This window comes from Cynara cardunculus (assembly GCF_001531365.2).
Source record: "Cynara cardunculus var. scolymus isolate 2C chromosome LG 3, CcrdV1, whole genome shotgun sequence".
NCBI lineage: Eukaryota > Viridiplantae > Streptophyta > Magnoliopsida > Asterales > Asteraceae > Cynara > Cynara cardunculus.
Window position 1 is genome coordinate 33950020 of NC_037530.1, and position 12247 is coordinate 33962266.

The 12247-nt window shown below is 35.0% G+C and overlaps 1 protein-coding gene across 1 annotated transcript; it reads right to left on the reverse strand.

The window, feature by feature from the left end:
* Positions 1-6006: 6006 nt before the first annotated feature.
* Positions 6007-11142, reverse strand: LOC112509183. Its single transcript, XM_025114039.1, has 12 exons — positions 10777-11142; positions 10385-10520; positions 10100-10245; positions 9763-9964; positions 9164-9520; positions 8932-9076; positions 8703-8845; positions 8405-8574; positions 8027-8317; positions 7892-7947; positions 7596-7807; positions 6007-7344 (listed from the first exon to the last, which is right to left on the reverse strand). Exons 1-12 carry the CDS (start codon positions 11008-11010, stop codon positions 6140-6142), a joined length of 3297 nt encoding a protein of 1098 aa, XP_024969807.1. The 5' UTR covers positions 11011-11142; the 3' UTR covers positions 6007-6139.
* Positions 11143-12247: the final 1105 nt, after the last annotated feature.

Below are 12247 nucleotides of genomic sequence, written 5' to 3' on the forward strand. Positions count from 1 at the left end.
GTACGCGCCAGTCTCTAATCTTCAGTTTCAGTCTTCGACGTTTGCTGAAGGATCTTTGGTGTGAGTGTTGTTTTCTTGAAGTATCGTTGTCTCGGAATGAATTTCAAAACAAGTTCTTCAGCGATCACTGAACATGCTCAGTGTATTGATCGCTGGAACTGAAATTACAGATACAGAAATACATCGAAAGGAAAAAGGGATTATCATCAAATCACTGAGAGAGAGGATCAACAGTGGGGATGTGCAGTGAGTGACCGGGAGGGTGGGTGTGATGACAACAGTAGTTTCATGGTGGTTGGTGGTGGTGTAGGATGGTCCACCTTTGGTCCTTTTTTTGTAAGTTTCTTTTGATACCTTTTTTTATTGGCTTCTTGTTCTCATTGGGTAATCCACTTCAACATTAGGAGTATGTGAGTTTGATCACTTATCTTTAGGGGGTGTCTTTGAGCTCTTATCTTTCACTATTGATGTGTAATTCTTCTCTTTTAGGGTAGATGTCGAACCCTTGCCTTTCTCGAGGGTCTTCAAACTCTTTCATTTCATGGGTGTTTTTGTTACTAAATCTTTCCAAGTCGTTGGTAGAATTACCAAATTCCTGAAGATGTTGTAATCACGGTTGGTTTATCTGCATAATTAAGTGATTGAGAGTGATGTTAAATTTTAATCTTATGATGAAGATTTTTTTTTTTTTGTGTACATGGTAATAATTTAGTTTGTTACGTACGTTCAATGTTCAGGCTTGTCCTATCCTTGTTTTGTTGTTTTGATTTCACCTTTGAGACCGCATTAGGACTCATCCCTTTATCTATACTATCTTATTAAGCAAATTTAGCAAAAGTCTTAAAATACTAAATGACCAAAATACCATTTATACTACCATTAAGTCACTTTTTCAACCCCTCATCTCCTCACATACACTCACCCCCTCACATACACTCACCCTCTCTCATCAACCGATTTTTTTAAATTATAGTTTTAAATTTACACTTTATATCCCTATAATTAGTTAATTAATTTACTTTACGTCCTTTACTTTTAAATGTTTTATTTTAAACCTTTATCAAATTAACATACATAATCGTATATCAATTAAAACATGTTTAAAAAATACATTTTTTATTTTAACAAGTTACACCATTATAATCGTCTCGTTAATATCTTCGAAATGAGTCCAATATTGAATAGTTTTTTACTTAATTATATTATTATATATTATATATACTGTTAAAAAAATATTTCTAATATTTACAATTTATACTTTTATAGTTATTTATTTATATATATATATATATACTATATATGTTGGGGTTAGGCTGTCCAAATTGCACTGTATAGTATGTTCTTGGGTTTTTTTGAAATATATATATATATACATGTATTAATTCAACTTTAATTTGAGTTTCTGGACAAGAAAGAGGGTAAGCAGTTGAAATTTCATTCTAAAACCCATCTTTTTTGGTCTTTTCATGGCTTATGATCTGTCAAATTTGTAGTTTTCTATATTGGTTTTGAGTGTTATCTTAAAACTCAAGTTTCTTGGTTCTTTGCTCTTGGTGTAAATCGAACACATTTGTGGAGTCGTTTAAATATATTGGATTTTAAATATATTGGATTTTAAACTGTCATATAATTTTTTTCATCGATAGTCTGTAATTGGAACCATAACTCTTATTTATTCAAGGGCAAATTGCATGAAAAAGCAACGTACTTTAACTTAATTCCTATTTTGGGTAATGTACTTTCAAAACTTCCATTTTGGTACCTAAGATGTAAAGTTTTAAACATTTAAGTACCCGGGTAACTGATTGAAGTATTAACCGGTTATCATACTGATGTGGCGAGTGATGTGGTATCCAACTCGGTATTATTTGTTGACCTAGTCAGTGACGTGGATTTTTTTTAATCTAAAATTAGTCTTTTTTTAGTGTAAAATTAGTCTTCACTGGGTTACCTAGGTACTTAAATGTTTAAAACTTTACATCTTAGGTACCAAAATGGAAGTTTTGAAAGTACATTACCCAAAATAGGAATCAAGTTAAAGTACGTTACTTTTTCATGCAATTTACCCTTTATTCAAATTGTATTAATATGTAAAAACCAAATGTAACATATATCATCGTTAAATCTTATCTTATAAAACCAGTGGAACTTCAAAATCGTTAAAATTCATGACTCCCGCCGCATTGCGTGGGTACACAACTAGTTATTATTAAGAGCTTTTGCTTTTTCCCCCATGTGTTCTTTTCGCGTGATTTTTCTACATTATTCCCTTGTTTCCGTCCCCTTTTCGCTTTATCTGAAAAAGTTGAAAATTGTGCTACTTAGTTAACTAGATTTGGATTTTATCATTGAATAATTGTAACAATTATATAATTAACTTAACACCAATAAAGGTATGTAAGATGAACTATCATTTTCGTGATTTTGCGTGTGTCAATGTGTATATATATATATATATATATTTATATATATATATATATATATATTTATATATATATATATTATATATATATATATTATATATATATATATATATATATATTTGCACGAAGTTAAATGTCATGGGTGCACAATCTCTAATGTTTGTGTGTGAAAGCCAATTATATGAAATTGTGAATTATACAAACAAATTAAAAAAAATATTATAATCCATGAGTTCATTAGTCATGTCATTTTACCTGATCCATCTCTGCTTCACTTTGACAACTATCTCGCTTTAATGAGGTAAGTCATTAGATGAATTTGATTATTCAAAACAAGAATGTGAGGTAGCACATTGCCCCCGGCGCACGAACCAATATGGACATCCCAATGTACCATATATTATCATATTCAATAAATGTAAAACTAATAAGAACAACCCGAAGTTCAAATACGCTCTTACTCCCCAATGTTAGTTTTGGTTACCACAATCAACCAAAAACTAGGCATCCCCCTTTGTAACCTATTATTTGTTTCCAATGTAATAAAAAGTATACAAACAGGTAGCATGATACCCTTATTTGCACCACACTGAACCACAATGTTCTTATTAGACTTTCCCTAAAGTAACATACTGTGAACCTAAAGTTCTATGTTCACTTAGTACCATCTTTTCCCAATAATAAGGAATATAATTGTCAAGTACATCACTACTTCCGTTTGAGATACATTACATTAGTTCGAGTACCACAAAGCAACAACACTAGGAGGCAACAATCATGAATAGTCATAGTCAACATTATAGCTATTAATACATCAAAAATCACAGTGTTGTACCATAACCATTCCCTACATCAAAAAAGCACATTGTTGTCCCAAGACCCAATATGTGATGTAAACTTTGATGACCAGTTGTCCAAGCGAGGTAATGGAATGTTGGTTCACTAATTAACAAGTAATTGGTATTTTTGGAGATAAGTAACATTAGAACTTCATTTACCCTGCATGAATCATTTTTAAAATCATTCCTCATTCATCAATATTTATTATCTATGTATGTGTTAGGACTGAATTTCAGTGTAAATTGTATTCGTTTTGAAAGGTTACTATCTATACTTATAAAGGTATCGTGTTTGACTTTTCTTATGTTGTTTGACTTTGACTAAAGGGTTCAAGTTTGACCCTATATAAATAGATTGTCTTTAGTGTAATTTTAATATAAGCTCAATTGTAAAACATTATAAAAAGAAATAGATCTTGACTTGGTGACTTTTTCTCTCATCTCTCGTAGTGTTCTTAAAGTTTCTACTAATCTGCCATGGATTTTTGAAGATTACTTGAAAATTGATCATAAAAGAGGACTATCAGTATGTCACAAGATCAAATTCAAGAATGGTTGTTTGGTACCCCTACAACACTTTTCTGTAATCTACTTATGCAAATACAGTAAATTGTAATTGCTTTCCACATATTAATTAGCATATCAATGATCTTTCTATTATATTCATGTGAAAGTGTTCAAAGCTGATCATTTTTGCAATGTTATCCCATAAATCAAAACAAATTGGATAAGACAACCATACAATAAAAAACAATTAATATGTTTGAAAATACCTTCATTTTCTAGAGTGAAATAATAACGGGATACCTATTATTTCAATAGGTCTTTGATCAAGTAAATGATGGAGGCCCCAATGTTTGAATTTTGGTAAACCTTGTTTTGGGTACCACATGGAACCACAATTTTTTTACCACAGCGTAACACAAAATCTTGAAGCAAAACCTATAAATTCTAGACAAAACATATACAATATTGTGTTCCAACACTCTCGAGAATACAACAATACAACCAAAAACAATTAACATTGTTCAAAATAATTTCATATCTTGAGAGGGAAATAATATTGTGATACATGTTGTTTTGATACGTCTTCGATCAAGGTCATCTTCATCCCCATTGTCAACATCGATTGCTTCGTTGGAGAAAGTGAATGTTTTTTTTTTCACTTTAAACCTGTAACTCCTTCTACCTTATTTGTATTACATGATAGAAAGCATAAGCACAGTGTGGTTCATAGTGAAATCAAGAAGAAGAAAATTGAATACCTTCTCCTTCGTTCGTATCCATTGTTACGCTTCTGGAGATTCCAACCAAGTTGCTCCAGTCGACTTCTAGGGTTTATACGATTGTGCTCGAATCGAGTTATTTGCCAAAATCTTTGTTTTTTTTATTTGATGCAAAATCTTTTGAGAGGATTAACGGATTTCTCGAGCGCGTCCAAAATAGACCTCATTAATTTAGTAGATGTAATGACCCTTTTGCCCTTATTCATCTACTATTATTATTTATTGGTCAGTTCTTTTGGAATTTTAATAAATACTTTTTGTTTTATTTTTAGCCATTGATTATTAGTTTGTGTAGTTGAATTGGGTTTCACGGTTACCACGAACTAGTCGGTTCTCCCTTGAATAGACCTCTATGTGTGTGTGTGTGTGTATATATATATATATATATATTGTGTAAACTAAATTTTAGTCCCTTTGGTTATTATATTTATTACTTTCTTAAATACCCCCAAGTTAACAGAAAAAAAACTAACAATAACTGTAATTATTGAAGTCTGGGGACCACTTTCTTGGTTGGGTGTAAACCATAGGGACCAAAATTGTAATTTACTCCTTTTATCTAAAATGCAAGTGTCGTTGGAAAAAGCATCGGACACACTCTCCCGATGCAAGCCAACCCTATTGTGGCTCTAAATGTTGCTAAAGTCATCTGAAATATTCGCCTAAGGCACTAGAGGATGCTTCGGATGGATGGGCGACCTAAATCGTGACCAAGGTCATACCTCGGATTGTCATCTATGTTATTTTAGGGATCAAAGTTGCGTTTCTCAATTTCTGAAGCGGTTTCTTCCTTAGGCTCATTTAAAAAGTTCAATGACAACTACAGATGTAGAATCGACTTCTAAACAGATTGAAGGGGATCAATGACCAATTTGGAGTATATTTCTTCATCGTTTCTAAATAACTTTTGGTAATATATTTCCTATCTGTAGTGATAACCCTAAGTTAGCCATGTATAGCTAAGTTTTTCATTCCGACATTAGTTTACTTATATTGATGATTTGTACCTTGAGATTTCATAGAAATTGTTTGGCTTGATTTCTAATTTCAATATCATTTTCAATAAATTAATTAAAACCAATTTTGATTTATTTTTATTATGAAAACTAAATTCATGTTTTAAAAATATAAAAGAAAAACAATTAAAGTTTTAAAGATAAATTTTAAAATATCTTTTAACATAATTAAAAACAAAATATTAGATGAACATTAATTAGTGGATTAGTTAAGGGGGTGTTTGGGATTACTTATTTGAAACAACTTATGTTTTTCTACAAAAGCATTTATCAACTTATTATAAGTCAGAAGAGTTTAATTTCTTCACAAACTCTTTATTATTGATTTGGCACCGGTATAAGTTGTTTATCCAAACACTCAAAAGTGTTTATTACCGGTGTCACACCAGAATAAGTTAATAAGTTGTTTTTACAAGCGATCTCAAACACCAGAAAACTTAAATATTTTAAATGATAAAAAGATTATTTATCTGAATGTTTTGTTAAAGTTGACTTATTCTCTACAACTCAACAAATATATTTACAAGCTAATTCACATTGATCAAACTTTGTGAAATGATATGCATGAAATCCACTCACTTCGTCCCAAAAATGGCTTCAAAATCTTTATACATCCCTTTGGGTTTCGATTGCGACTTCGAATCCATGGATACAGCCTGCGATGAACTCCCACTCCTCTTCCCGTTCCAAAACCCGCTCCATTTCGCCCCACTACTCGAAGGATCGCCCCGAGTTACACCGCCACTGCCGCTCCCACTCCCACTCTCTTCTCTGCTAAAACTGGCCTTCGCCAAATCCCTCAGTTGTTTGATCCATGGCCGTTCCGGTGTATCGGAGCTTGTAAATCTTCCAACCGACACCGACGACGCCGTAGTATCCTCACGCCTCTGCCCCTTCAATGGGAATCGGCTTTTGATGTTCTTCATCAACCTAATCGGGACGAAGAGCAGAAGGATCCCCCATGATGCGATTTTCAAACCCAAACAAAAAGATCTGTTATCGGGATCAAGTTGTTTTATCTGACAGATCAAAGCGTTCCATTCGCTCAGGATTTGTACTGTGAACGGGAATAAGAACAAGCAGAGCATGGCGATTCCGACCTTGGTCTGATCTCGAGTGTCTAGATTCTTTCTCAAGAGAACCAGACAGATCGCAAAGATCGCAAGTTGACTCGAAACCGAGATTATCTCCACCAATTGAACCTTTTTCTTGATAAATGGCTTCTTAAGAACCATGAAGAACAATTGAAAAGATGTAACGCATAGTAAAGTCTTTGTGGGTGTTTCGGTATATCCCGATCTTGAAAAAGTACCCACCAAGATTCCTAGAGTAACCCGTTTGATCGATTCTAGAAAAATGTAGTAGATTCTAAGGATCCCAAATACCTTTTGGACAAAGGGTGCTTCTGCATCTTCGTTTTCATCATCTGATGCGATGATACTGCTGCCTCTTGCCATGTTATAATCCAATCCTCCAGCGATCTGCGAGAGCATGTATTTGGGTGGTCCTCTTAGATCTTCGAAAAGGGGTCCTAAAATGGTTAGCCATTTGGAATTGGAGGTGTTGATCCATGTCCATTGGCCTCGTTTTCCTGGACCCAAAGTTACCTTCACCAGTGCTTGATACCAATGCATTTTCTGATCTTCATGGTGAACTTCTTTGTATTGAAGTAGCTTCCCGGATGAGATTCCGATAGATAGGAACAGAAACAAGGCTAGTATCAGGAAAATTATGATTCCTAATAGTAGAATTCCCACTGCAATCCCTGAAGCTGATCCACCTGCAAAATCCAGAACAGAAGTTTGACTTTTGAAGTCAACATAAATGAACTTTGGATTCAAAAAGCAGTATGGAATCTGATAATTTCAAGAAATTCTGGAAGTTTTCTATAAATAGTTTAGCAGACAAACAAATAGAAAAGTTCCCACTTTAATCTAGTAACAAAATCCATGTAAATTTTGGATTTAGAAAGTAATAGGTTTGACCTAAAAGGTCAAAGTACACCAAGCATGAATTTAGCTGCATATTTACCTTTGAGTAGCGCTGCTGAGGCTGCAGAAACACAAGGTACTGCAAGAATTACCAGAAAGATCTCAAATCTTGGAAAGATGACCGACGTGTAAGTGTTTTCCTTCTCTTTTTTCTTTCGAAGTTTCAGTATAAGAAGGAACAAGATGTGTAGAATAATTAAGCCTCCGCTGATGACCGCCAGCCAAAACATGCTCCGATTAAAATCTCTCCACCTAAGCACAGTGACCAATTTCAATTCAAGTAATTGAAGAAATACTTGCAAACAGTCAAATTAGATATCGCGCATAAGAACTTACCCGTCAGAATCACTTGGATCTGCGATATATTCAGCCTCAGGCATCACATTTTGGCTCTGTTTAAACAAACTGCCATCAGAAAACTAGAAGAAAAGAAATCTAACCACATATTCAGGAAAAATCTAGTCTGCTGACCTCAAAAAACGACTTATACTCCATTGCGGTTAGTGGCAATCCGTATACTGAGTCAGGTTTGTCTAGAGTTGTGGCTTTAAGTTCTGTCTTATGAATTCCTAGATCAGCGGTTTTAGAACCGTATGCGTGTGGATTCATAGGCCAAATGGGCTTAACATAACCATTTTCCCATGGGAGTCTGAAGTACGGGATACTCCATCTTAGACCCTTCAGGAATTCACTATACTCAATAGGCAAAGGAACGGCTAGCCACCCAGATAACGCGAAGATTTGAATGTGGCATACAATTCGCTGTTTTCATGAAGCGAAAAAAGGGATCAACTGACTAATTACCTAGATCAAAAGTCAAAACACATGGTGGTCAGGAAAGCAGCTTACAAAAATAATCCTTGCTGGATTCGAAGTTAGCAAGAGAGATGATGTTGCAAATGCTCCGTAATTCTGGAGGGAAGCAGTGGAAATAGTGAGCAGGGTTGCAACTAGAGCAGTCAACACGAAAGCAGCGGTCGCAGAGCAAGAAAGCACCAACGATGCAGCAGGTACAGAATCTGTAAAAGTCGTATAGAATCAAGATTTACAAGAACATCAAGAATCAAGATTCAGAAGAACATAAACAATCATGATTTAGAAGAACATCAAAAATCAAGGATTATGACATCAAGAAATGAGTTCATACAGTGCAATAACTTTAACGTATTTGATGCTAGATTTTTGTTTCCCGCTACATCTGTAGTTACATTTTCAGGAACATGGACAAATACCGTATCTTCAGTTGGTTGAATCTCCAGTGAGTAGATACTCTTACTTATTTCACGAAATCTGCACGAAATCACGTGGAATGATTAGGATGCATTTCTGGACAGCGGACTGTTTTTTTCTTCTTTTTTATGGTTACATGCTGATACCCTTTCATCATTCCTCCAGAAATAGACAACTGAGATGAATTAAAGCCGAAAACAGGTTTCGTGAACTTTATAGTCACTGGAATATGATCCTGCTGTGTCCTCATATGGCTCCAAGTGCTTAATCTCACATAAGGCCGTTGAGAATCTGAAAAGATTTCCAACATGGAGGATAGTTAGTACAGAACGAAGAGATCTCAAAATAAGATATTCTAGAAATAAGCTAGAAATGTACCAAAAAGAAAGGTAACTGGGGAGATGGGGGAAACCGAGGTCTCTTGTCTGGTTAGTACCGATCCAGAATCTAGTCTCACGGTGACAATGGCAATTTCAGATAAATCTACAAGCTGAAAGCCGAATCGTCGGTTTCCAAGGCTATCATTGTTGCTGGTGGCTGAAATAAGAGATCCTTGACTAACTTGGAGAGATTTCAGGACTTCAGCTGAAGTGTTGACGATAGGTTCAGTGAAATATAAATACAACTTCAAGTTCTTGTATTTGTTAGTTGCTTGAACCGATCTAACAGTGTTATCGAGTTGAAGTAGTTGTTCGGGTATATGAGTCCTCAGATCAACATACACATTTCTTCTGTCTGTAAAATTCAGTCAACAAGTTACTAGCATATACCTCAATCTTGAAGTACACTTTGACTTTTGATGTCAAAATACTTGCTTTAGACGTTCAAAATTGATCTAGATTTTGCTACATATTCGAAATCAAATGTATGCGATTCCTAGTATTTATTATATATTTCACGTACATTATCAGATTCTTCAAGAAATTTAAAATATATATCAATTTTGGATTTTAAAATTACTCCGTTTGAAGTCTCACCAAAATGAACAAGGAAACTGGAACTAGCTGTTCTTGTAAATTGGTTTCCAGCAGCATCTCTACAGAACCCTTTATCTGTTACTAACACCACCCTTCCATACTCAACGGCTGAAGACAGATTCACCGAAATAGAATATTCAAGATTTGGCTTGATAGTCGTTAGCGTGGTTGGAATTACTTGGCCAGCACCATAAACTAGAAGCTGCAAGTGAAGAACAACTTGGTTTGTTAGATCAATATTTTTGTACCCTATAGAGTATAGATACACAAATCACATATCTAATAAAATGGCTGATAAGGGTATCGCTTAGTTTGCTTTGGAAAAGCACCTACTTACGCTGCAGTCATTCGCAGACAAACATCTAAAACCACCACCACCACCACCACCGCCACAGGGTTCACTGAAAGATATATAGACAGAAACATTCAAAGCATTTGTAAAAGATGTTGATGCTGTAAGGGTAGCTGTGGGGGAAACAGTGTCTGCAAAGGCCAATCAATAAAACTAGAATTAGAATGGAAACAGTCAAGAAAGAGATGCACTTTGAGACAGAAATACTCATTTTAACAGCTAAGTGTTTTGATTAAGAACTAAAAAGATGAAGGAGAGTTAGATAGTAACCAATGGTCCAGTTATAGGCAGCACAGTGGAAGTTACGAGACCCGTTGGTGCACACTTCAAATCTATGGCTTCCGTCTTGCAATTTAGTGTAAGAGACTTCCCCAGATGAACAATCAGAAGGCAGGAGATCATCCAGCTGCATTCAAATACAAGTTTTAAGTAAGATTTCAAGTTTCCTGAATGGGTTCCTAAACTTCTGAGTTCAAGATAATTGCATGTGAGTTGCAGTAACAAAAAGTATGAATCTTGAAGCATTTGAAAGCAGATGAATCAAAGAAATGTTTATGATATCTAACAACAATTAACATGGAGTTGCAAAAGCCATCAAGTTTCAATCTTTTCCCATTTTGAGTTGAAAAAACAGAACAGAGGAGCATAGTTAAAGTAGAAACCTTGCACCTAGAGGTACAGTTGGTGCAAGAAGCAGCCTGGAAAGCAAATGTAGGGGAGTGAACGTTGGAGATTGGTTCAGGTGTCTTGAATAACTTCACAGAAGTGTCACAGTCACCTTCCTTACACAAAAATCCAACAATTAATAGGAAAAGAACCCATGAATATCTGGTTGTTTGGATAGGAGGGTGAAATTTGAGTAGAGCAGCCATTGCAGGTTGGTATGATAAACTCATGATGAGTGCTTGAAAAGAAGAAGATGCATGGCTGCAGTGTCTGTGGGTAGAGAGAGAGATTAGAGAGGAAATAATAAAGAAAAAGGGATTAAGTGGGAGATTGAAGGTTTCGTGGAGGAGATGGCACGTGAAACTGACACTCCATACCTTGACCTCTGTAGATAAGAGAGAGAGAGAGAGAGAGAGAGAGAGAAAACAGAGGTCAAGGGAAGGACTTATAACATCTGCAATAGAGGTTATTTAAGAACTCAATGAAAAGTCTAGGACAGTGGTTTTTATAACAATCTTTTTATGGATACTATCTATTTTTTCTAACATCAATAAATATAATATATTTATAAATAAATATTTAATTTAAAATATTTAGAAGGAGGAATAAAAATCCCTTTGTGGTCACGGAAGTTCAAATGCAGTGACTTCGGGCTATCTGCAAAGCAGGTGGTCGTCCTGGGATTAGTCGGCTCGCATAACGGGTTGGATATCCATGTTAATAAAAAAAAAAAATTGTAAAGCATCGATTCATACTCACTCTAAGGTAAAAATCAAGATTCTTGTACAAGAATTTAGAGGAGGAGAGTTCTTACGAGAACTCTTCATAATATTGGTTCTTGTAAGAAATACATTTTCTTGCTTGTAGCATCTCCGGCTTTGTATAATTATTTTAAAATAAAGTGTTAAATGTCAAAATTACTAAAAGATAATTATATCTAATTTTAACGGTTATTTTATTTTAACAATTTTAACATTAACTATATTATTCAATATATTTAATGAAGATATTATTTCTCTTCTTAAGTATTTAATTTCAATACATCTGGTGGGAAATATTTAAAATATTGATTCTCTATGAGTTTTAGGCGGTGGTGTATTCACATAATGGAATCTGTCGTAATTGGAATGGAATTTAATCATGTTTGACCATGCGTTTGGTTGGCAAAAATAAAAATGAGATCTGTCAAAAGAATTTAAATTTGTCTATTTGGTTTGTTAAATATAATAGTGGTGGTTGTGTGGAGGTGTGTGGTGGTGGTAGTAGCGGGGGGATGGTGATGGCGATGTTGGAGGTAGTACCGATGACGGTTGTGGTGGTGACGGTGGTCATGGTGGCTGTACTGATGGTGGATGGGGTGGTGATGAATGTGGTGGTGGTGAAGGCCACAATGATAACGACGATGATGGCAGTGTTGGGGGCGGCGGCAACAGCAATATGGTGGTGACTGTGGCAGCGATGATGGTG